Source organism: Peromyscus maniculatus, chromosome 18, assembly GCF_049852395.1.
Source record: "Peromyscus maniculatus bairdii isolate BWxNUB_F1_BW_parent chromosome 18, HU_Pman_BW_mat_3.1, whole genome shotgun sequence".
NCBI lineage: Eukaryota > Metazoa > Chordata > Mammalia > Rodentia > Cricetidae > Peromyscus > Peromyscus maniculatus.
The window spans coordinates 49,618,793-49,644,741 of record NC_134869.1 but is presented as its reverse complement, the minus strand read 5'-3'; the positions used below and the strand labels follow the sequence as shown (position 1 = coordinate 49,644,741).

The window sequence follows — 25,949 nt, the reverse complement described above, 5'->3', positions numbered from 1 at the left end:
AGCTCTCAACCTTCTTGCTGGAAGTCGTTTCCGTCAGGTATTGGTCCCAGTCACACAAGAGCAAACTTCTGGGGTGATCTACGGCGGCGACTACAGAAGTGGGGAAGCGCTGGGCTCTGACCTTTAGACAGGGTGGTGTGAGACCCTCCCAAGCTGACAGCTTACCTAAGCACAGCAGCAGCAACCTGTGGGTGACGGTAATGAATGCGCGTCGGAACCGACACCAGAACGACATCTGCGGTCTGGTGGACTGCAAAAACCGCACGTCCGTTATGTTGCTCAGCTCCTCATCAGGCCCGTAACCAACACACCTAGATGAAAACGATTAAGGCAGAAGAGGTTAACATTTAAAAAGCCACTTCTTACAGTACAAAATCAGCAAAGTGAAAATCAAAGCCTGTACCTTATTCCAACATCTTTCCCATTTTTTAAAATCCACAGCAATGAAGTATTAAATACATCTTCATACTCAGGATCTAAATCCTAACGAGAAAAACAGAGAACCATTCTCAATAGTCCCATGTAAACGGTCATACAAATAACATGCTCTGTTTTTATTTAACCACATAAACAATAATGAAAACATATAATTCAATATCAAAAGATAAAAAAATGAAAAGCCACCATCCTTTCAGGATTCCCATATAACCACTACTAATATTCTGCTTTATTTCTGGTTGTAGTATGGATTTCAGTTACTTGTTCAGTTTGTTTTCAAATATCACTGTGATAATAAATTATTTTACTTTTTATAAATGGAACAGTATATTCAAACAAACAAATGGCAAATCTGAGACTTGGATGCTTTAAGTTTTCAACAAGTTAATCCATTGAGCCCAGAAGCTCAAAAAATGCAACTATAGCTAACGATAAATCCAAACTTTCAAGTAAAAAAGAATAAACTAGAAAAACTCACACTTGTCACTGCCACCATGAGTTCAGAGTACTTAGACTTTCAGTTGATATGACATTAACAAATGTGGCTTTGATACAGTAACGGAGAGATGTTAGTAACTCAGCACTCCAGGTTGTCCACCCAGTTTCCGAAGAGGTTAACCACACACAGGTGAAAGACCTACTCAAAGTCCACGCCAAAGCCAAAAACTTTATTAGACAGAATACAAACTCGTCACTGCCAACAAGAACTACTGTTTTGTTTTGAAATTACCACTTGGGCTAGGGAGATGGCTCAGATGGCGGGGAGCCTGAAACCAGGCAGGAGGAGCAGAGTTCAGACACCCAGCATCCATGGAAGGCCAGGTATGACGGCATACACGGGTCACCCAGCACAGAGTGGGGAAGGAGTCTAGCCAGCACATTAAACTCCATGTTCACTGAGAGCCCCTGTCTCCGACAGGGTGGAAGAGAGGGAGGGAGGAAGATACTCAACATCCTCTGGCCTCTACACGCCCACTCTTTCTCTCCCCTCCTCCTCCGCTTCCTCTCACTCTAACTACTACTACTTCTTCTTAGAGGTTTGATTAAATAAGAGTATCGACAATTACCTGAAAATAGTTGTTTAAATGTCTTGCTTGACTACTTTATATTCATGCAAAGCTGCACTTTGCTGACATGCTTCAACCATAACACTACCATAATACACTGAACACAAAAGAGAATCTAGTTTCCTCTGGATAAGCTTTAGCTGTGCAAGTGACAACCAGAGCTGACCTCTGGAATCTGTAAAAAGCTGGAGGCAGTGGTATACCCTATGACAGAAACACTGCTGTCATCTGAGAGGCAGAGACAGGAGGATCGCCAGGAAGAAGTGGGCCAGCTAGCCTGAGTATTCAGACAGCCAGCAGCAACAAGGGGAGAGCCACTCCCACGCCATTCTCTCACCTCCACATGTGTGCCTGCATGGCACTTAAGCACACACACACACACACACACACACTACATTTTAGTATTTAGTATTTTTACCATGTATTAAGTTCATTATTATTCCAAATGAATAATTTTAAATGTTCTCAGTTTTATTAACTAATGTGATAAAATATTTAAGTATATACTAACATATTTACCATATCAGCTAGCCACACCTACATATAAGACATTGCCTCAAAAAACCCAAGAATATAAATTCATACATAAACATATGTATATGCACATTTCCCACAAATAAAAGCAATTATAGAAATAATTCTAAATAATTATAGAAAAATCCAAAAGTGTAAAAATTGGTAGTTCTGTGTAGATATGATCTTTGTTTTTAATTGTGTGTGGTGTGTGTGTGGTGTGTAGGCTGTGTACTTCTTAGCGTGGGTGTGTGCATGTATGTGTAGGAGGTAGGTGGGTGCACCCAGATCCTATTTGATTTCTTAAACATATTTTAAATAGTAAGTTTCTTTTTTAAAAGCAGCCGAGGGTTCCTATGCCGACAGAGCCTTCACAGAGCGGAACTTCATGTACTTCCTGCAGTGCCAAGGCTGCCTTTGAAGGTGAAGAGGTCTCTTCTTCAGAGACACTGGAAACTGCTTTCACTGGCTCATGCTTGTCCTTCCCAATTCCCTGGTGAACTTGCTTTAGCACATCTGGTGTGCGAACACACCAGACTGCACAAAGCCCAGCTCACTCTGCTAGGGATCATGACTTGACACAAAACAGGATTTTTAAGATAATAAAGGTAGCGCACAGGCCATCTACTTGAATTTGCTTTATAGAAAAGGTATCTTTCGGTCTCTCTTTTCTGGAGTAAGCAGAGTCTTTTACATGAAGCACTATTACTTGTTCTATTTTGAGATGGTCTAGCTATGTGGCCCTGTCTGGCTAGTCTGGAGCTCTGCATGTATGCACCACAAGTTAACCACCTCTGGATCATAGGGTCATCACCACACCACACTAGACTTGCTGTTTGACTTTGAAACATCTGATGCACCTGACAATGGTTTTAAAACATACCTTTCCAGGAGCTATTCTGAAAATCAAATACACCTGGAAAGTGTAGCATGTGTAAGTGCACATACATACATACATACAGTACAGTATAATACCACCAAGAATTAGAAACCTAATGTGGACAGTTCATAAAAAGGATGTTCCTAGGTAAAAACAGCTATGTGCCTTTAATTTAGAGAGTACTCTGGTTACTTTTAAGATGGATATATACTATACACCAAGAAATGAGACTGGGCCAGGAGTGATGGTGTATCTCTTTAATCCCAGCACTCAGGAGATGAGGGCAGGTGGACCTCTGAGCTGGAGACCAGCCTGGTCTGGTGAGTGGTGAGTTCCTGGCCAGCCACGGCTGCACAATGAGACTATGGCTCAGAAAAGGGAGTAATATTGAATTTCATCATGACTCAATGAGAAGCTGATTTCTGGATTTTTTTTTTTTCTTCGAGACAGGGTTGATTTCGTATCAAGCAGATCTGGGACTAGATCTCAGTTCCATTACAAACTATATATACAGACCCTTAGTGAGAAGAATATATATTGTCTACAAGGTGTACCACTTTTAACTGCCCCTTTAGTGTGCTCATATCCAGTGAGAAGCACAGGGTTCCGGACTTAGTTGGTCATCACCACGGACCAGCACACCAGGGAGGGCAGACTCTCCCCAGCTCCCAGTCTGACCCGATTCTAGCCGGGTGACCCAGTTATCAAACTCCTCAGCTGTTTTCATAAAGTAGGATTCATGTCACCTACCTTGCTAATCACTGTGACATGGAGAGCAGCACCCAGCACCAAAGTAAACTGAGAACTCAATAAAACCAGTTACAAAACTCCCTCTTTTTACAATACTTTTTTCTTTCTCCAAACAGCTATTATAAGATTTAATTTTGCATAATGAGAACTACAGAAAGACAAAAGGCATCAAGATACAAATAAAACCAAACTTCAATGGAATCGGTTAAATGTGTAAAAATGTAGAAAACCAGACTATCCTATTGTTTTCAGAAGTATTACTGATCAGAAGAAGTAATTTTCTGCTGAAAGTACTACCCCCATCACGGCCTCTTGAGAATACTTGATTTTCCACATAGGACTTAATCAGCAATGACTCTGCACCAAGCTGAACTACACAAGTCCTATCTGGCCATAACTTGGTCCGCAGCTACCACTTCCCTATTCCGTTCCTCACAAATCTTAATATTGCTCACTGTGTCAGCGTAGACCCTGACCAACCACTCATCACATCGCCCCACAGGGAAATCATCAGGAAATGCTCCAGTAAGCGCTGTCATGGAAACCGAAAGCATGTGTTTCCTAAGTCTTCCACCAGAGGGACCTCTTAACTTTCCACAAACGTAAGTCAGGGTTCAGGACCACACTGTGAAAAAGGCTCAATAAAAGCAGCAGGTAAGATAAAGATCCATTATGTCAATAAGTTCATTAAGATTTCTTTTGAAGGAGAAAGCAGGATAAAGAAAACGATAATAAAATGTAAAGAATCAAATTCAACAAGACAGAGCATTATACCGAGAAGTATTCATCATGACTACTGAAAATGCAATAGAACCCAGGAAAGTTAGTGTGCATTTGTGGGAGTTCTGCACTTTCCTACACCTGAGCTGAGCCAAGAGGCTGAGAAGTGATTGGTTCATTTACCCCTACAGCAAATAACGTTAACTGTTTTGCAGATGAAATCATAATATAAATACAAACTATAAATACAAGATTTCTCCATAAACAGAAAGCTTGCATATACCTTATAGTCATTGATAGCATGTTTGGGGGAGGAGTTGTTACTCTGCCACAGAGATAAATTAAAGAAGCCAACTGAGTGAGGCTAGGCTAGACTGTCAGTAAATTCGGAAGGGATCTCAACAGTATCAAAAGCACTTCCTAAAGCTAATGCTCTTTGACAAAGTAATTTCCTTTCTAGAATTATTTCCTAAGGAAATGACTAGAAAAAAAATCCCAATACAATACGGTTACATAATAAAATATTATCCAACAATTTAAAAAATTTAGCCGTTTGATGGCAGAGGCAAATGTACAAAATTCTAAGAGTAAATATATGAATATTTATAAAAGGAGATACTTGCAGTCGTACTAATTTTAAAGATACACCTTTAAAGACTAAAGAGAGCTGGGTGGTGGTGGCGGCGGTGCACGCCTTTAATCCCAGCACAGAGAGCCAGGTGGATCTCTGTGAGTTTGGGGCCAGCCTGGTCTACAGAGTGATATCCAGGACAGGCTCCAAAACTACACAGAGAAACCCTGTCTCAAAAAACCAAAAAAGCAAAAAAGAAATGGAGGCTAGACTCTTTTATAACTCGCAGTGGAAGTCTAGAGTTATAAGCAAAAGGGAAGCTCAATGCTCAGTCTGTCCCACGGACTAAAAACTGGGTACAGCTTAGGGAGAGCGCTCGCCCAGCATCTGCAAGCCTGGGGCCTCATCTACTGGGTTCAATGCCCAGCACTGCAGAGACAAAACCAAGCAAATAAAAACAACAACAATCAGACCAAACCTATGCTACAAAATCCACCTGTTTGTCTGGGATTACCATGTCATAATTGCTTACTACAGCCAGCACAGTGGAGACCCTGGCAACAAAAGTAGCTACCACAGTTAGTTAATCTTTCATTCTACTGGGCATGATAAATTCAATTCAGTAGTTATATACATCTCGATTGGCTTTGAAAATTATAAATTTATAAACTCAAGTTCCAGTTGCTTTTGGGATACTATCTTACAAGGACTCCAATGTACAGTATGGTTTGTTAAGGAAGGGAATGGCTCAGTTGCCTTTAGCCTACTGGCTATGGGTGAGATAGAACCTCCGTTGGTCTTTTCTGTATTGAACACACAGATTGCAAGCCCAGTGCCACTTTGAAATCTTTGGCAGCAATTAACTATGCAGCTCACACACGATTGAGCCTGTATGATAATGAGTATTCAGAGACGGGTAATGCCTGGGGGGCACTCGCCAACCTAAGACAGAGCACCTGTGTGGCCTGGGCAGGTGTCTCCATAACGGTTAAGGTGACCTGCTGACGTCCCACGCAACCCAAGTCAGAAGCTCATTTTTTAATAAAAGGAGGACCTATAGGTCCCTGGCCCCCGTTTTGGGTAACTGTTGCCTTGCTTGCGGACTTTGACCTTGATATCCTCCCTATGCTAATTCCCTGCCAGGTTTCACCCTCCTGAATGCTTAAGGGAAGTTCCTTGTCTGTGTATCCTGAATAATGGGCATTAACAGCTTAGATGCAAGATTGTAAAACATCAGTAGCAAACTTCTGCCCTCCGGGGTCCTCCCATTGTGCTGTAAGCCTGTATTTAAGACCTCCTCCCCACTTCAAGAAATGACATTAGGCATATAATTGAATGAATACTGCGAATGTAATCTATGAATACCACAAATGTGATTAATATCATAAGTGTAATTAATGAATATCATGAGTTTAATTAAAAAAATAAATAAATAAAATCCACCTGTTTGGAAGTATGAAATAATTTCAGGAAAAACATGACAACTACAGCTAGATCATCAACATCTTGGCTTACAGTGAGCTCAGGACTCCAGTGAACTCTGACACACACTTCAGTGGACCCAAAACCTTCCACCCTGCCTGCCCGAGACCCTCCTGTGCCAAGTCTAACTCTGGGCTTCTCCCACTTTTTAGAGCCTCTATTACTATTGAGGCTCAGCTACAATCAAGTGGCTGGGAAAGGAAAGGTTCAAAAAGCTTTGCATGCCAATCCCTGCCTCTCCAAGTCAAATTCTGTTTCCAAACACTATCCCACTTCTTTAGTCCTTCAAATACAGTAGTCACCCTTCAAGTACAGTAGTTAATTTTAAGTCTTGGTATTCTTCCAAAATATAAATACATCTTGTTCCAGAATGTATGATCAAACACATCTGTGCTATCACCTCTGTGAGAGACTTAACTAGATAAAAAAAAAAAGGCAAGAAGGAAGAAGCCAGTCAGTTTCTAAGTAACAGCAAGGAAATCACTTAATTATTTCATTAAGGAATCATTTGATTACACTGGATTCTACAAGATATGCCCCTCCTCTGAAATAGTTTATTCTATGTCCCTTTAAGCCTCCTCAATCAAATTCCTTCTTTACTCCTCCTGGCAACTTTTTCTACCCTGAACAATGAGCTGTATGATCATAACCCATATTAAGTCAAAAATCTTTTGGCTTTTGGATTCTTTTGCTATTAACAATCTATTAAGCATTACATGATCTACAAGTGACTGGCAAATTCTCACTAGTTCAGGATAAAAGCAAACAAACCAGGGTTGAGCTACAATGAAGCATCATTGTTATTAGAGACCTTTGTCTAGAACAGAACTAATTTACTTCAGCAAAACACAGAAGGAAAATTTGGGAGGAAGCTACCGTAAGAGCCACGCACTAAGTTCTTTATATACTCACTCAAACGTCCCAACCATTTTCTGAGACATTAACAAGTCCCTCTCCAGTCTGGTGCAAGGGCTCAGTGGTTAAGAGCACTGGTTGCTTTTCCAGGACTCGGGTTCGATTCATAGCACGCACATGGCAGCTCACAACCTTCAATAACTGCAATTCCAGAGGATTCAACACTCTCTTCTGACCTCAAAGGGCACAAAGCACACCAATGGTGTACATACATAAGTGCAAGCAAAATACTCCTTACATGTACAAATACATCAATGTTTTTTAAAATTCCACTTTCAACAGAACATATTCATAAAAGTTAACAGACAGTTCAAATACACAGGGTTAGAGTCTCAACCTAGGTCTGATCTTCATCACCACATTGTTACTGCATCTTTCTGCAATGCACACAGGAATTATGCAAAGTTAATTTAAAAACAGTCCACTTCTAATGGCAAGCACGTGTAACAGAACAAATAAAGTTAACTGAAAATTAATTATAAGTGTTCAAGAGCATACAAAAAAAATCTGCAAACTCCTTCCTTTGATATTATTCAGCAAGAGGTACATTAAAAAATCCCCCAAATATGGAAAAGGAACTAGGCATTCAGAGTGAAGAAACCCGACCAGTCAGAAGACAGACCGATCTGAACAACTTCAGTAAGAGCACATCAAGAGACCTTATCATCAGGGGCTGGGGCGACGGCTCAGTTGGCAAAGTACCTGCTTATTATACAGGCAGGGGGACCTGAGTTCGGATCCCCAGAATCCATGGAGAAAGCCTGGTGTGGTAGCATGCACCTGCAATCCCAGACCTGTGGAGGCAGAGGCAGTGGATCCTTGGCGCTCAAGGGTCAGTGAGAGACCCTGCTTTTCACAGAAAGAAGGGAGCTACTGAGGAAGATAATGTTGACCTCTCTCCTCCCTCGTGAACATTAACACCCCCCACACACAAACCATTATCATCAAATTATGAAAAGGCAAAGAAAAATTGAAAGAAGGTAAAAAGCTACTCATTGCATAGGGAACCTACCTATGCAATCAACAGATTTGGGGGGGCAGAAATCTTGAAAGAAGTAAGATGAGTATACAAAGTGCTGAAAGAGGAAGAAAAAATTCCCTGTCAACTAGGAATATCATATCCTGAAAACTAACCTTCAAAAACCGTATTTCCCATAAAAAGGTTGCAAAGTTCAATACTATTAATATTACCTTACAAGAAAAGCCAAAAGGCATCTAATATTAAAAGAAAGATTCAAGTAGCAACATAAAAGCATGTAAGTATAAAGCCCACTTACAAAGGTACACATAAGACAAATACAGAGCACTGTAATGGGGAGCTATGCACGAATCACTTCAAACTACAGCAAACAAATTAAAAAACAAAACCATGTCTTCAAAGCTGTAAGGATGTTGAAGGGCTATAAATATTAAGGGACATACAATCTAAAGGACACACTCTACGGCACTGATACCATAAAAGATAAAGGACAATCAATGCAAAAGCAATGAAAGCATTTCACTACACAAAGCTTACACAAGAGAATGCAGGAGAGGGAAACAAGTTTTCCATACAGAGTTTACACACTTTCCAGTGACCAGAAAAAACCACCAAAGCCCAGTGCCTCCCATCAGGAATGGATGTCAGGTGAAAACGGAAGCAACCTCATCGACACACTGGAGACTAAATAAATGAAGAGCATCCCATGTCAGATCTAAGGGCATACACACAGGCTGAGAAGGATAAAAGAGAGAAAGAGATTCCATGCAAATGGCCAACTAAGGAACATGGGGACCGGTTTAACAAAACCGAGACAAGGCAGAACGTCCTATCCTGACGAGCAGCTCAATCCATTTAGACAACACAGCAGTTAGACTGACATACAGACATGGGATGACTCACATCTATGAAGGAGGTAATGGCAGAACCGAAGGGAGAAACAGCAACCTACTAGTTGACAGGAGACAGCAAGCAACTAGGCCCAGCGTTCACAGATGGACCCAACACCCAGACAAAGATCATCAGAAAACAGAACCGTCGGTGGCTGTCAGAATTTAAAAGAGGACAACAGGTGACTGCAATGGAGCACAGGGTTTCAGTCATAACAACGTGGACACAGCTACCACACTGTACTGTACACACACTTAAGATATTACTAGCCAAGAATTCGTGTTACTTTTGAAAACCATGATATTTGACGGGGGGTGGGGGGGTATGAAGGAGAAAGGACGCTTGTTCACACTGAACCCACACAGCCACCTGCAAGCTAGATCCCACTTCAGTTTGCAAGCATTCGCATCTTGATGGGGTTATCTGCATGGAAGTGGCCCGTCAGAAAACTTTCCAGTATGATTTTTAAATTCCATTTTCCCCTCTCACAAATCAGAACGGCATTTTCCATCTATAACCGTCTAGTATTTCTCAACTAGTTCCAGGGATGACTTGTAACAGCTCAGAAAACTCACCTACGCGTCGTCTTAGTCCTGAGATGAAGCTAGGCAGACCAGAAACAAATGACTAGCTCTCACTTGCTTTCTTGCCTGCTTCCCACCTGTCTTAATTCTGTCTAAATGTCCCTCTCCCCTTCTGTTCTCTTAAGACAGGGTCCCACTAAGCTGCCCAGGCTGTCCTCAACACCTGGGTTCCAAGCAATTCCCCTGCTCCAGCCTACCAAGCAGCTCTGAGCACCGGTGTACATCACAGTGCCTAGTTAGTAGTATCCATGCTCTTTACACATTTATGTGCATTTCCTTATACACAGTTTCTAAAACACTAAAAACTTCCAACTTTCTTTCATTATATCTGCTTACATGATACTAGATGGTAAGACTGCTTTTGGTAATTTTATAAACTTTATTATTAGAACAAAAAAAAACCTTTGCAAATAATAAAAACATCACACCAAAATTAACCATATACAAAGTCTTTACAACTCAATGAACTTCTACAGTTAGAATAGGTATTCAGAATGAGGCTTCAGAGCTTTACATCAATTACACTCCCAGGATCAAATCTATTTTAAGCACTTATTCACCAAAAGCAATCATGACATTGTTTTGCTGTGGGACGGTCTGTATGTCAAATTGCTCTGATTGGTCAATAAATAAAACACTGATTGGCCAGTGGCCAGGCAGGAAGTAGGTGGGACGAGGAGAGAGGAGAATTCTGGGAAGCAGAAGGCTGAGGCAGAGAGACACTGCAGCCGCCAACATGACCAGCAGCATGTAAAGACTCTGGTAAGCCACCAGCCACATGGCAAGGTATAGATTTATAAAAATGGGTTAATTTAAGATAAAAGAACAGTTAGCAAGAAGCCTGCCACGGCCAAACAGTTTATATGCAATATAAGTCTCTGTGTTTACTTGGTTGGGTCTGACCGGCTGTGGGACTGGTGGGTGACAAAGATTTGTCCTGACTGTGGGCAAGGCAGAAAAACTCAAGCTACATTGTTTTGTCAAATCCATGGCAGAAGTAGAACTAGAGAAACAATTAGCTTTAAATTCTTAGACATAAATACACTTCAATCAGCTTTATAGCCACAATAACACAAAAGCCCACATGTTCTCTCTTACCAGGAACCTAGCCAACAATGCATGTATATATGTAAACAAATGTACAAGTGAATAGATCAGTGGTTCTCAACTTGTGAGTCACAACCCCCCAGACCATCAGAAAACACAGACATTTACATCATAATTCATAACAGTAACAAGATTTCAGTGATGAAGTAGCAACGAAAATCATGTTCTGGCTGGGGTCCCCACACCATGCGGCACTGTATTAAGGGTCGCAGCACTGGAAGGGTGAGAAGCACTCAGGTAGAGTAACAGGAAGAAGAGACAAACCTGAACGCAGGGTGACACAGGACTGAACGCAGGTATGGAAACGCGTTATAGAAAGAGATAACAACCGCGCCTTAAGCAGCACAATTAAAGTAATCAGATGCTTAATACTTCTGGCAGTGGTACAGATCTAGAAACTTGAAGGATCCGGCTACAGTTCTGATTCACTGCTTACTTTTAAATACGCAGCTGCCTCCTGGACGGAAAGCATCCTTTGACTGGAACTGCCGCATTCATGATCTCCTGAAAAGATGGGCATATTGATGTGGAGTAAGTACAATATTAAAAAAAAGAAAGAAGTAGAATTTAAAATATTTTACAAATGACATTTTATATAGAAAATCATATATATGTATGTATATAATCAGTGAAGACTGATGAACATTACTTATGTTTTCTAGAACAATCCAGTATCTAATGCAAACAACTGCCTTCAAGTGAAGCACTACTTTTAAATGAACCTTGGTCTACTTAATTAAGAACACCTTCCTCTCTGTTCTGAACTGTAGGCAACACAGGCACAGTGTCACTCTGAAGGCTGTCATTCTTAAAGGGGAACATCCAGAAAATTCTCTTTGCTAACCTATACACCACTTCATAAAGCTAATAACCCCCAGAGTCATTGAGTCTGAACTTAGAAGCGCACTAAGACACGTCTGCTTTCAGAGGACAGCCAAGCTCATCGCTGGCAAGAGCGACACCCTGAAAATCGCTTAACACAGATCAATGGTGAAACTAGGCCGACATTTCTACCTAGGAACCTATGCCTTCGTTTTTATAAAGGGGTGTGTTATAAAAGTTAGAGAAAATCACTTTCTTCTTTAATATAACTGAAGAGAATTCAAAGCATTTTTCCAGACTACATGTGGTTATTAGAGATATTTTTCTTCATACTAAAATTCAGTTTTACGTTTTTGCTGCCCTATTATTTTCAAGTAGTTTAAAAATACCTTCTTCAGCCAAAAAAATATAAGCTGGATGTGGTGGCGCACGCCCTTAATCCCAGCACTCAGGAGGCAGCAGCACACAGATCTGAGTTGGAGGCCAGTCTGGTCTACAGAGTGAATTCCAGGACAGCCAGAGAAACCCTATCTCAAAAAAAGAAAAAAAAAAAAAAAAAAAAATGCCAAACAACATCAAGTTCTAATAACTGAAGTGCAATCCTGCCCAATCTTTCCATAGGGAAAGTATGTTCTCACTTAGGAGTTTGCTCAAGGATCCAGGCTGTACTGGTGGTAGTTAGATAAGAGGAGAGTTATCTGCTGGACAAACACATCTTTAAACTTTACAATGCTTTCTCAGAGACTCAGATTCCACAGATCCAGAACACAAGTCAGAAAAAGACAGCCCAGGGCCAAATGTGGCCTGCTGCTGCTATTTATAAATGACGTTTCACTGGGATGGATATATATATATATATATATAGTCAAGCTAATTGATTAATATACTATTTACGGTTACTTGCATGCTATAGCAGCAAAATAAAGCAGTAGTGACAGAGGCCGTCTAGTCCACAAAGCCAGCCTAAAATATTTACTATGGGCACTTTATGGGAAAAAACTTGCCAAAAGCCACTCTGGCACTCCTACATCTTCAAAAGCAGCCCTTGTGTGCTGATTTAGTAAACCACAGACCATACTTTATAAAATTGCTACTGAGAGCCATCCAGGCTTAAGTCAGCAACATTAAGATTTCTTAGCTATGGAATATAGGCAACCTACTCCCAAGTGCTAAAGCATACCAAATAAATGTCACTAGCTGTAGTATATGAACAAAGGCAAATCAATCAGTACAAAGAAAGCATTTAATGATGTACACAGAATTACAAACCTAAAAAACCAAGCAAAACTTTGGACTCAAAGAGCAAGATAGATAAGACAAGGAAACAAACCTCAGGATCTTAAGTACTTCCATTTAACGAGGAGTCACCACACCTGTCCCCAGACTTCTGCCCAAGACCTCACTTGCACACAGCAGTCTGCTCCTGCAGAGGCTGGAAGGCTCTGCTTTTATCTTTCCTGTACTGCTTATAAGAAGGAATCCGAAGCCACTTCTTTCAGATCATACATAAAATGTTAAAAATCTATATACTGAATTGGACAAGCAGATATGCTACAGTAGTTTTCCAGATACTGCTTGCCAGTATCAAACTTAGTAAGGACTCATTTAATTACTTTCATTAAATTATTCAGACTGTGGGTGTGTTGATACCTAGACCTAACAAGAGCAGTATGAGAAGAGCCAACTAAAGATAGAATACTGCATTTACTGTAACTACAGAAAAACAACCGCATAATCACCAAAAGAAAATCTATACCTCTGTATCTATCCAAGATTTTCATTAACCACTGCATATCCAATGCAACTACTTAAGCCTTCAGAACTTGTTACTATTTACACAATATAGAAATTACATTTAATATATATGGCAAGCAGAAAAACTGCCTCGATTACATCTGTATGAGTTTCTTGTAAAAACCTCTAAAGAAGATTGTTGAATAAATACAAGTCTGCACTAAGGCGAGCCTATGTCTACTGACGGAGCATGCACACACACACAGATAACTTTAGAAATGGTTTGGGAGACAATGAAGACTAAAATAATACCTGCAAGCTGGGCCAATCGATCATGAAGTTTGTATAATGTGCTCATCAGAAGATTTTTTTCACTTTCCTAAAATTAAAAAAAGTTATTATAAAATACCAATTCCAAGAAAAAATGTCTATAATTATTTAAAAGAGGAAATCAAGCTAAAATGGTTAAAGCTACATAATCTGAGAGACAAATCCATATGGAAACAATAGCTACTATATTTTAAGGAATCTTACCACAAATTATCACTATTAAGTATTTTACTTTCTTGAGGACTATTAAGTTGACCCAGGAGGCTGGAGAGGTAGCTCAGTGATTTAAGAGTTTTTCTTCCAGGGGGCCAGAGTTCAATCCCAGCACCCACATCAGGCAGCTTACAGCCTTTTGTAGCTCCAGTGCCAGAGGAATTGCTGTCTCTGGCCTCAGCAGGCACCAGTACTTATGTGCACATACAGACACACACTGAGACACATAATTAAAAATAGAACATCTTAGTAAAAAGAAATCACAAAGAAGGATCTCACACATTAAAATCCCCTAGTCATCACAGCAATCCTTCCAATTCTAATATATATATAAACTGTTCTTGTCTGTCTTCCATCCAATTTACTTGTGTGCTGGAGTGACTGATTTCATTTGTGTACACACATGGGTTGCACACACATGGACACACCCCATGTACATCAAAGAACAAGTAACAGGAACTGCTTCCCTCCTTCCACCTCGCATGTTCAAACTCAGGCTGCCATGCTTGCCGAGCCACTCTCGGTGGTCTGTTTTAATCTCACTCAATCACATGGGGCTGCAGGAGCGTGGACTGTCACTCTGACATCATAACCCTGGCCTAGACTTCAAGACGACCCTGTATACAGTTACCAACCATTAATGTGAAGCAGTCAACGAAGGAGTCAAGTGAGACACAATGAACTCCTAGTCCCAAGAACATGACCGCCACCATGCGGTGTCCCATTAGAGCTGCCAAGGGCAGTGCTAACAGGGGTAAGCGAAAGCCCATCTGTGGACAGAGCGTTCGCGCTGGGCAGACAGGAAGAGAAGACTGGAGCATCACTCCAGGTGGAGGGCACAGCACAAGCGCAGGCAGAGCAGCAGCGTGGAAGCACTGGTTACAGTTCTCCCATAGACAGAAGCAAAGGGAAGGAGAAGCAGCTCGGAATCAGCTGCCACAGAACCCTAGACAGGAAGAAAGAGTTTGCCTTTATTCTGAAAATCCAGGAGCAAAGTCTAAGACAGACTCGTGTGTGACTGGAGAACTACAGACCAGAAGGTAGAAATGATCTGGAGTCAGCGTGGCATGGTCTACGTAATCTATCAAGTAGTTTACCCAATGATATCCAAATTTAAGAACAACTGCAACGAAGATAAGCAAAGTAAGTGATGAGGAAGATGAGATGAGTAACCCCGAGAAGATCAGGTCATGAGTACCAGGGGCTGTCTTTACGACTTCCTTTTGTCTGAAGAGCCCGACAGAACAGGGTTTCTGGATGAACATGCCCACGGAGAAGGTACAGAATGTGACATGCACGTGTCTAGAGACAGGAAACCCACCTATCCTTCTGTCCCCACATCCATGTCCAGGAAACAAAGAAAACAAGTTTGCACACTGAGAACATAATTTGGTCAGTGCACCTATGATCAGTGACGGCAGGAAGAAACAAATTCTCAAAAGGCTCGATATCCCCACCCCATGTCCTCGGGTGATGTCTCATGATGACAAAGGAGTCGTCCCTCCAGGTGACTGCTTGCTTCTAAGCTTTTTGCCATATCATCCTCCGCTGACTTCATCTTTATGTCATTATGAATCAAGGCAATTCCTATCTTCACACAAAATTAAAAACCCAAAGTCTAAAGTGCAGAGCATAGTGGTTTATACCTGTAATCCCAGGACAAGGAGACCAAGACAGGAGAATAGCAAATCTAAGACCAGGTTGGGCTATATAACAAGACTCTATCTCACCAAAAAAAAAAAGAAAGAAAGAAAAAAAGAAACATACAATAATTCAAACACCAAAAAGTAAAAGCTGGGGCTGAAACCCAAGATTCTTAAACCAACTCTGTGATACTACAAATGACTAAAGAAAATAGTTTTGTATTTCCAAAGTTCCATGACTCCACTGTACCAAGTCTCATTTATGACACTATCACATTTTTAAGACTCAGTTGTCAAATGCATTGCAAACAAATGTCTTCACTACAGAATATACTGAACAGAATTATTCCAAAGCTCCACTCCTAACAGTCTGAAATAATATTCTACAGGTCTGACTGTGCTTTATTATATGACCTTGAATAAAACAATTAGCTTTTGATACAGATCTATGTAATGGTCAGTTCCTATAATAAACAATTAGCAGAGAATTATGTACTATAATATACACATCAGCTTTAAATATCTAAGTATCCAAAGTGTCTATAATATGGCAAGCAAAAATACTCTGATGTAATAAATTTTGGTTAAGTTATTATATCCCCCTTTGAGGAAGATCTTTCAAAAGCCTTGCTGCTTCCTTTTAAACCTTTGCTTTCCTGATGGGTCAACACGCCAACAGAACAAAGATCCAAAGAGACAAAGGAAAGACAGCAGAAAACACCTGCCAAGGCGTCAGACAACCTGGAACAAGGCATACTTTTAAGTATAAGAACCAGGTCAGGGGTGGCATGCCACGCCCACTTGATGGGGCCGTTATCTTTTAAAGTAATAAACACTTCAGTTTTAGGAGTTGCTCTAGGTCAGACTTAGTTATATTTTAGGTAGGGATACCCAGAATGAGAAAACATAATGCTTCTAACTAAAGGGCCTTATAAAGCTACTTTTCTTAGTATATAGTCACTTTAATCTTTTCATCACTTAAAGCATGACATAAATTATAAGCATTATGATTTTTTACTTACTTGTATTTTTCCAAATGTTTCATCAAAGGGGTTTTTTACTATCAAGGAAAAGAAAGAAAAAAGAGAACTATTAGCATCACTCAAGAATTTAAATCCTCCTCACACGTACCCTGAGAAGCCAGCATATACGGTTAAACTAAAGCACATATGCAAACAAATGTAAACAAACTGGACGGAGAAAGTTGGGAAAGGAATGACTAACTATGCTAGCCATCCTCACTTGAAATTCATCGTCTTTCTCCATCACAACCGAAAGCCCCAGTTCTGGTGCGATGATGAATCAGTGACTCAAATCTCCATACGAGTATTTAGCAATACCTCCTTAACTTCCTGACCTGGTCACTCTCTCATCTTCCTATGAAGGGGAGGTAACAATGGCCCACACCTTCTACAGCTGCGGCAAGGACGAAACCAGATGATAATCCCTGTAAAATGCCTGTCATAGTTGTAGCGATCACCCACTAGGGTCTCAATATATACTGCCCACTTATCATTACTAACTATCTCATGTTTCTAACTTAACGTGTTGCTTCAGCACCAAGTAATTCTATTGGGATTCAAACTCCTAATATCGACCAAAAAGAAAACAAACCAACCTTCTGACTCTTCGCTAACATCTAGAAAAATGGCAAGGAGAAAACAGACAGATCAAAGAGATGACAACTAGATGTCAGTCTTCGACAATCAAGTTTTATACAGGCAATGTATAGTAATTCCATGTATATTATTTCTCTCTACCTAAAATCTCCCCAAAATACAATGCCAGATTACAATGCTAAATATATACCATCTCTCACAATTACTCAGAACTTCTTCCCATATCACCTATTTAATTCTATACAAAAATATTCAAAGTTCACAGACACTTGAAGACTTTTACACATTTTATTCAGCTTATATAGTCCAGTTGATCTCATAAAGTCATTCACACTGACCAGATTTCCTTTCTGAGATGCTTTTCTATTTTTATTCGAGAAAACAGGAAGTTCCATAGGAACCAGGAACTGCCTGATTCTAAGAAAGTTCATGTTCAAGACCATGTTGACAAGGTATAATTAAAATGCAATGGGAGGGAAGAACATGCAGTTACCAGATTTTCCAAATGGTCTGTCTCCATACAACAAAAAAGGTGTCGGGACAGTGGGAAAGAAGTATTTTTGAAAGATAAAAAACCAGAAGTTCTCAAAACAGGAGTAGGAAAAAGAAGTAACATCTTAAATATTAAATTAAAAAATCAAAACACATGGGCTGCAAAACTACTTTCAAGTAGCATTAAATTTCAATGTTACATCTGAACGCTTTGAAATAAAGCTCAATACACTACTCAAAATGTTTTATCAATCTTAAAATAAGTTGGTCAAGTAATACTAAAAAAACAAGTTTTTAAACATAAAAAATATGCAGCCCTGAAAAGACAAGTTCTAAAGTCTTTGAAGAAAGCCCTGCTACAGTAGTTTCCCAGTTACTTGTGATGAAAGTGGTGTGTGTGTGTGTGTGTGTGTGTGTATGTGTGTGTGTGTGTGTGTGTGTGGCGGGCACCGGCAGAACAGTATGTAAATCAGGAGTGGTGTGTCACCAGACTGCTGTTCTTCCAGGAGCCTCTCAACTGAAACCAGGTGTTCGTCCCATTTGTATGAATGGAGCCAAGCAGTGAGTGTGGGAAAGAAAGGCTTCCAGCTGCCTAAGCTAAACCCACCACACTACATCCACAGGGCACACATGCTACTCCGGGCTGTCAAAGTCGAGTGTTAAATTACAGGGAAGCGGGAGGAGGGGTCAGGAGGACCGGCAGGCAGGAGGGTGGGTGACAGGCACAGGCTGTTGAAAACTACTGCTGTCTTTCACAGCCTGGATCTGTGCTGCAGACTAACCCTGAGAACTGGCACATGTAAAGGCAGGGGACGCTGTCTACCCTTAGATCAGTGTGTTATGCCAACGATTGACACATGCTTAAATTGAATTAAGAGTAAAATATGGCCTTGTGGTTAAGTCTGAAAGGGAAACTCTATCCAAACACAGCAATTCTTAACAATAAGTCCTCAAGCTCATGAAAGAGGTATGTTCACACATCTTTCTCCCCTCAATCCATTTTAGTTTTTTTTTTTTTTTTTTTTTTGGTTTCTCTGTGTAGCTTTGCGCTTTTTCCTGGAACTCACTTGGTACCCCAGGCTGGCCTCGAACTCACAGAGGTCCGCCTGCCTCTGCCTCCCGAGTGCTGGGATTAAAGGCGTGCGCCACCACTGCCCGGCTCCATTTTAGTATTTTTAAAACACCAATACACCTCATTGGAACTGTCAGGTCTTTCAGGAGAAAAAGAATTACCATGTTTAAAAACCCACAAACCTTCTTATCAATAGTGACCTATTTAACTGTATGGAGAAACCTAGCAACTGTAAACAAGACCCTATTTCAAGAGTATCTGACAGCAGAACTCCATTACTGGACCAGCTGGCCTCCTCGTCTCTAGGTGAACGGGATGATTCCAGCTCGCAGCTGTACCCCAGAGCAGTGACCGTGCCACGCACAGTCACACTGCCATCCCAGGGCACAGCCAGCGTGTGTACCCCAGAGTCACACTGCCAGCCCTGTGTACCCCAGAGTCACACTGCCAGCCCTGTGTAGAGTCACACTGCCACCCCAGGGCACAGCCAGCCATGAAGTCCCTCTCCAAACTTCCTGCCTTCTACTCTATCCATGCCTCCCAACAGTCTCACATCACTGCTTTTTCTCAAATTCTCCTGGTTTGGCCATCTCCTCCACTTCCTGGTTCAGGTTATTGCAGACTTCAGATACATCCAACTCTTCTTGTACCTATCCTTAGATGACTTATCTTTCCTTTAAACTGCACTCATGACTACAAATCAAATTCCTAATATGATTAATTTCGATCCTCAAAACCTTCCAATATTTTCCTATCACATTTTGCCACAAAGAACTAAATTTTAGCTTATAAATTTAACAAGACATGTTTTTATTTCCCTTCTCCAAACTTCTGTTACCAATTTCAAAAACACTGTTTTGTCAAACCTTTCATTAAATGTAAACTTTTTCCAGTTTTTAGGCTGAACATTTATCAACCTGCAGTGGGCATTTATTCAACCTATGACCTTGGGGAGCCAGCCGCTAGGGCGTGGCCTCTTGGCCAGCTTAAATCCTGAAGAGCAGTATGTGGGGCCCCTTCTCTCTGGCACATTCTTGGACAGTGGAAACTGACTCAGGCAGGGGAAGTAGAGCGGGACCAGCTCTCACCTTCCAGGACTCTGCGACAGATTTGCCTCCTCCTGTGTTTGTGAGTTGTTCTCCTCAATATAATTCCTTAACAAATAATTCCTTTACCAGTTATCTGTGGGCTTTATGCATTATCAATGACTCTTAATTCCTAACCAGGAATAAATTACAACCACATCTATGAGTTGGTATACTTCAGAGTATGTACTATTCTTAACCAAATAAGCTAATGACCTTTCCAAAGAACTCCACGTGGGTTACTAAGTGCTTTGACTATTACATGCTAGACAATGTAAATATGGGCACTGAATAAATCAATATATGTGTCCTAGTTTAATCTCTGTAGCTGTGAGAAAACAGACTAAAGCAACCCGAAAGAGAGGTTTATCTGGCTTACAGGTCACAGTCCATCATTTAGGAAGCCAACCGAGATCATGAAGGAAGGAGCGCTGCTTCCTGGCTTCTTCAAGCTACCTTTCTTATACACAGCCCAGGCCCACCTACTCAAGGATGGCACCGCTCCAGGGGGCAGGCAAGAAGCTGAGCCCACAGACGTGCCCACAGGACAATCCGATAAAGGCAATCCCTTCACTGAGATTCCCTCTTCCCAGGTCCGTCTAGGCTGTGTCAAGTGGACAGTGGAACGCACTGCCCTTGCGGACTTCTCTTCCACAGATTCTAAGAGACACCGAACGAGTAAATGCTAAAAGCACATTGGAGCCAGGCAGCTCTGAGTCCCGGGGATGGCAGCAGTACTTGACTGGATGGAAAGAAGCTGTTCTATGTACGACAATCGGAGGACGCCACCCTCAGCCTGCATTTCAATAGACACACCTGAGGAACGCGCCATGTGACTATCTGAAATCTGAAGGTCAGACGCAGAAAGAACGGCCAAGTACACAAAGGCTGAAAGGTAGTCACGTGTCTGGTATGTTACTCCTGGGATGGAAAGAGGCCAGGACAGCCAGAATCTTCTACAGAGGAACAGACAGCAAGCAGTAAGAAACTTAAGTCAGGTTGTAGACGATTTAGGGGGTCAGCAAGTAGGATCTTAAACATTTTTATTTACTCAAAGACAGAAACTTCAGAAAACTAGAAGCATTTCTTATCTAGCTCATGTAATAAGGAGCAAGTCTTTCTGGGTAATTCGAAGAGTCCTAAGCATAGTGAATAACCATCTACTCACAGACCTGAAAAAGAGCAAGGGTATACATACTGAGTGCTTTCCTCCAGCATTCTCTGGATCAACACAATTAGCTTCACTGTGCACTGACATTTTCTAGTCTATGTATCTGCAATTAAAGCAAATTATAGAACACAGAAAGATGTTTTTTCCCAGGAAAATTCTAGACATTTGCTTCTGGTAATTTTCATCGTCTGCTCTCCTCTTCTTTCTTTCTGCCTCGAGTGTCCAGTCTACAGCCACAACACGAAGGTGTGGAAGTCCTGTAACTCACTGGGACTTTCCTCATCTCTCAGACCCCCTCGAGTGTCCAGTCTACAGCCACAACACGAAGGTGTGGAAGTCCTGTAACTCACTGGGACTTTCCTCATCTCAGACCCCTGGTAGTCTCAGGATCTTTACAACCAGACAGTTAACTATTTGGTGCTTCGTTCTTTCCCAACAAGACCACAAAACCTCTTCCTATCTTGACATCCTGGAGAAATTGGTGCTTACAGAGGTGGTGAACTTAAGTTTGAAGGCTTAAGTCTCCTAGACGAAAGCTTCACTAACAGTACCAAGGTCCACTCATGCCTCTGTATGACACTGTACAAGCCTCTCTCGAGTAAAAGGAATCACACTGTAGCGCTCTTGTACAAGGAATAATCTGGCTGACACATACAAAGTACCTCATTTAATACAACACCATAGTTTTAGGGAATGCATTACTACATTCTGTTCAGAGATCCTGACCCATGAAAGGCTAGGCTACTTCCTTGAGATAGACATGTTAGTAAACAGAATTCAAGACAAAAAATTAAAATCTATTTATGTCTAACTACAAAACTATGTACTTCTCATTATAAAAACTACCAAATCTCAAGTATTTTTTACTTTGTTTAAAAAGCAAAGCATAGCTGGGCAGTGGTGGTGCACACCTTTAATCCCAGCAGAGGCAGGCAGTTCTCTGAGTTCGAGGCCAGCCTGGTCTACCAGATGAGTTACAAGACAGCCAGGGCTACACAGAGAAACTCTTGTCTCGAAAAACCAAAAAACAAAATCCAACCAAACAACAACAAAAAGAAAAAAAAAACTACAAAGAGCGTTTTTCTGTAGCACCTTCTGATTGTGAGTTATTAAACTTTCATCTCTTTATGCTACAACACATTGAAAACAACTGAAATGCAGCTGGGAGACTGCTGTTGGAGGTATGCTGTTGGCTCTTAGGTGAGGAAAACGCCTCCCAGCAAGTCCTCCTCAATGCCGACCGAGTTCTCTACTTGCAACCTAGGAAGGGGTATCCTATCAGTGGCATGTCCCGTGATGACACAGCCCTCTCTGACAAAAGCCCCTCGTTCACAGGTCTGCCTGCCCTTGGTACTGACCATGGGACATCAGTTTTTAGAAGCTGTAACTTACGGACTCAGTACTGTGATACATCATTCGGCCTTACCTCTGAACATGAGATTTTACCAAACAAGTCTCTGCTCTATGCCAGCTATGCTTCGTTATAGGACGTGAGAGCAGAGCTAAGGCCTCCTCTCAGTTCCTTCTGCAGAGCAAGGTCTCCAGACAGAGGCTTTCCGAGGCGGCCAATTACAGCTGTGGAACTGTAACCTGACACTAGCTGGGAGTCCTAGGAAACATTCATCTAAGCAGCATTAGCCACCTAAATTACATTGTCTCTCTGAGTTGTCTCTTTCTATGTAGAGGTATTCAAATCTGCGAGTCCCATCTCTAACATGCGTGGGGTTATATGGCCTGATTACATGTAAAAGGGAGGGGAGAAGAGGGAGGGTGTCCAACAGCTGAAGAACACTGCACCTTGTGGCAAGCACTTCTGAATGTCACCGTCAGGCAGACGGATCTAAAAAGGGCAGTGAACAAGGCAGGCCATTCTTTTGCAACAGTAATTGCACATTTGTTTCCTGACAATTCGACCATTACTCTTGGCCCTGTTAAATCTGCTCTCAGTCCACAGCACAGTTAACGTATACTTAAACCAGAAGTCACTTACAGTCCACTCCTCTAAGACGTCCTTTCAGGGAACACTCCACTACCTTTATTCTAGGCACAAATGACCCGATAGCCTATTTACCGACCTGGAATATAAAGGTACAAACCTAAAATAGTTGATTCATGAAATAAAGGAAGAGGGGAAAAAAAAAGAGGACAAGTTTTCCAATTGTCTCTGTTAAGAGAGGCAATAATCTCATGTGTCTTCCAAATAACAGTTTATAATGATTTTATAAAATAAAGAGTGCTTAAATGTGAGTATCAAATACTAACAATACAAAGAAAATAGAAAAACTGTACTCAAGGATTTAAAAGGCCAATTACATTGTTTGAATTTGGTTAGCTCTTATTCTCTGTACATGATAGAGAATACTATGGTCCATTTTCATCCTTATGATCACCAGGAAGTCACGTGTTTGCTCAAAACAGAAACAGATTCCTGGGCATGGTGGCATGCACCCAGTACAGGTTAACAAATTCAAAGTCACCTTGGGGCCACAGGGAAACTATGCCTGGAAGATTTTCTCTTTTTAAAAGAAGTAACAGGTAGAAATTAGTTATCGGACTGTAATTGAAATTACTCATAAACTTCACATTATGACTGTGCTCAGGTCTGGGATCTGTCACAAAAATTACATAAAAACCAAAACAAAACAGAAGGACAACGAAAGAAAACAAGGATAAGCTCCACAACGAAGCGATAGAGAATTGTAAGCAGTAGGAGTAGGCAATGGGACATGAGTACTGAGTCCTACAACCTCGTTTGAAATTTCCATGTATTATAGAGGAAATAGAAATACAAATAAATATTTACTTTAAAAACTATTTTACAAAGCAAAACAAGAAATACTTATGGGTGATGTTAAATACTACCAAAAATCTGCTTTTAGTCCGACCTATGAGAAAATTTGAGGTTATTACTGTTAAACCAAAAAACTTAACTCTTCTTACTGTCCCAACAGAAGTGATATCACAGGGTAAACTGCTCTCCAGAAACTGAAGAGATCAATGGTCATGGGTACGTGGGAAGCGAAGGCACAGACCTCAATCTCAGCCACTCAGGAAGCTGAGGCAGGATCAGGATGATTGTAAGTTCAATGCCTGCCCGAGTGAGTTCAAGATCAGCCTGAGCAGTCTGGTGACACCTTAAGTTAAACAGCCAGACCCACTCAATGAATGAATGAATTAGTTCAGACTTTCTCAGGACAACAGAACTTGAGGGAATTTCTTCCCCCAAAAAAATGACTTGCAGGAAATGTTAAAAGTCCTTTAGAGGAAAGAAAAAGGAGCCGGCAGTGGTGGCGCACGCCTTTAATCCTAGCACTCTGGGAGGCAAAAACAGGCAGATCCTGTGAGTTCGAGGCCAACCTGGTCTACAGAGCAAAATCCAAGACAGGCACCAAAACTACACAGAAACCCTGTCTCAAAAAAACCAAAAAAAAAAAAAAAAACCAAAAAAAAAAAAAAAAAAAAACTATATGCCAGGTGGCGGTGGCACACACCTTTAATCCCAGCACTCAGGAGGCAGAGGCAAGTGGAGCTCTGAGTTCGAGGCCAGCCTGGGCTACAGAATGAGTTCTAGGAAAAGCACAAAGCTATACTGAGAAACCCTGTCTAAAAAAAGAAAAAGGATTCAGGTTCAGAACTTGGATCTAAAGAAATAAAGCACATCAGGAAAGGAATAAGTGAAAATAAAATGAAACTCAATCAGTAATTAATAACTTCCCCAAACAGAAAACACCAGGCCTAGGTGAGTTTACTGGAATCTTACTAAAAACTTGAAGAATTTACCAACTGTCTACGCTACCCTTCAGAAGACAGACTACTCTTCACACCCAAACCAGACATTATTAAAGGAATTCACCCAACTGTCTACACTACCCTCCAGAAGACAGACTACTCTTCACACCCAAACCAGACATTATTAAAGGAATTCACCCAACTGTCTACACTACCCTCCAGAAGACAGACTACTCTTCACACCCAAACCAGACATTATTATAAGGAATTCCCATATCAACATCTGTCACGAACACAGGTGTAAAATCTGCTACAGAACAGCAAGTCCGATCTAACAACGTAGAAAGAAGAATATTCCAACCAAATGTTAGGTAGCCAGGTTTTGGGGACAACAAAGCTCTACTCACAACAGCTGGAAAATGGAACCAGCCTAGATGTTCGTTCATCAAGTGAGAAACGCATAATGAAAAAGCGGTGCATGTACACAGTGGAATTTTACTCAGCTATAAAGAAAAATGAAATAAAGCTTGCGAGAAGATGGCTGGAACTGGAAAATACTGTACTGAGGTGACCTAGCCACCCCAGAAAGTCAAACGCCGACATGCTTTCTCTCAACTGTAGATCATAGTTTGGAATTGTTAGCTTTAACTTGAAATGTCTAGACCTGAAAGAGAAAGGGACCGCAGTGGGTGGGAGTAAGAGGGCTTGGGGGCAGGGACGGTAGAATACATGTGACATGGAATAGAGAGGGAGTAACTGAGTGCTCCAAGTTTTTAACGGGAATAAGGCGGAAGGCGGAGAGAATGGAGTACATGGAGGGAGTTAACAAAAGGCCAGGCCACTCACTACTTTATACATTCATTAAACACACGATTTTTCCAAGACTGAATAGACATCCCATGCATGGGTGGAGAATGCTAATCCTGAAGCCATGGGTAATAAATGAAAATCTCCGTGCCTGCTGTAGGGCACCTCCCTGTGGTGTTGGCTAGCAAGGCGACCGAGGACCTCGAAAGTAGACAGATTATGGCCACTGCCCTTGGTTACCAAACAGAGCGGGATGATAAGACCCTACCGCTCGCTAAAGGTGCCTCACCCCGTGGCTGCAGAATCTACATAAAGCAGGCTGGAACCGAATGGGA

General features: G+C 41.3%; 1 protein-coding gene across 1 annotated transcript in view; it reads right to left on the bottom strand.

Moving 5' to 3' along the window:
• Positions 1 to 25,949, bottom strand: part of Lemd3 (LEM domain containing 3) — a 50,237-nt gene that overhangs the window by 8,213 nt on the left and 16,075 nt on the right. Inside the window, exons 2-6 of the mRNA XM_076554178.1 lie at positions 16,662 to 16,699; positions 13,766 to 13,832; positions 11,334 to 11,401; positions 404 to 483; positions 166 to 311 (exon numbers count right to left, since the gene is read on the bottom strand). Of these exons, the coding sequence (XP_076410293.1) occupies positions 166 to 311; positions 404 to 483; positions 11,334 to 11,401; positions 13,766 to 13,832; positions 16,662 to 16,699 (399 nt within the window). The remainder of the gene's footprint in view (positions 1 to 165; positions 312 to 403; positions 484 to 11,333; positions 11,402 to 13,765; positions 13,833 to 16,661; positions 16,700 to 25,949) is intronic.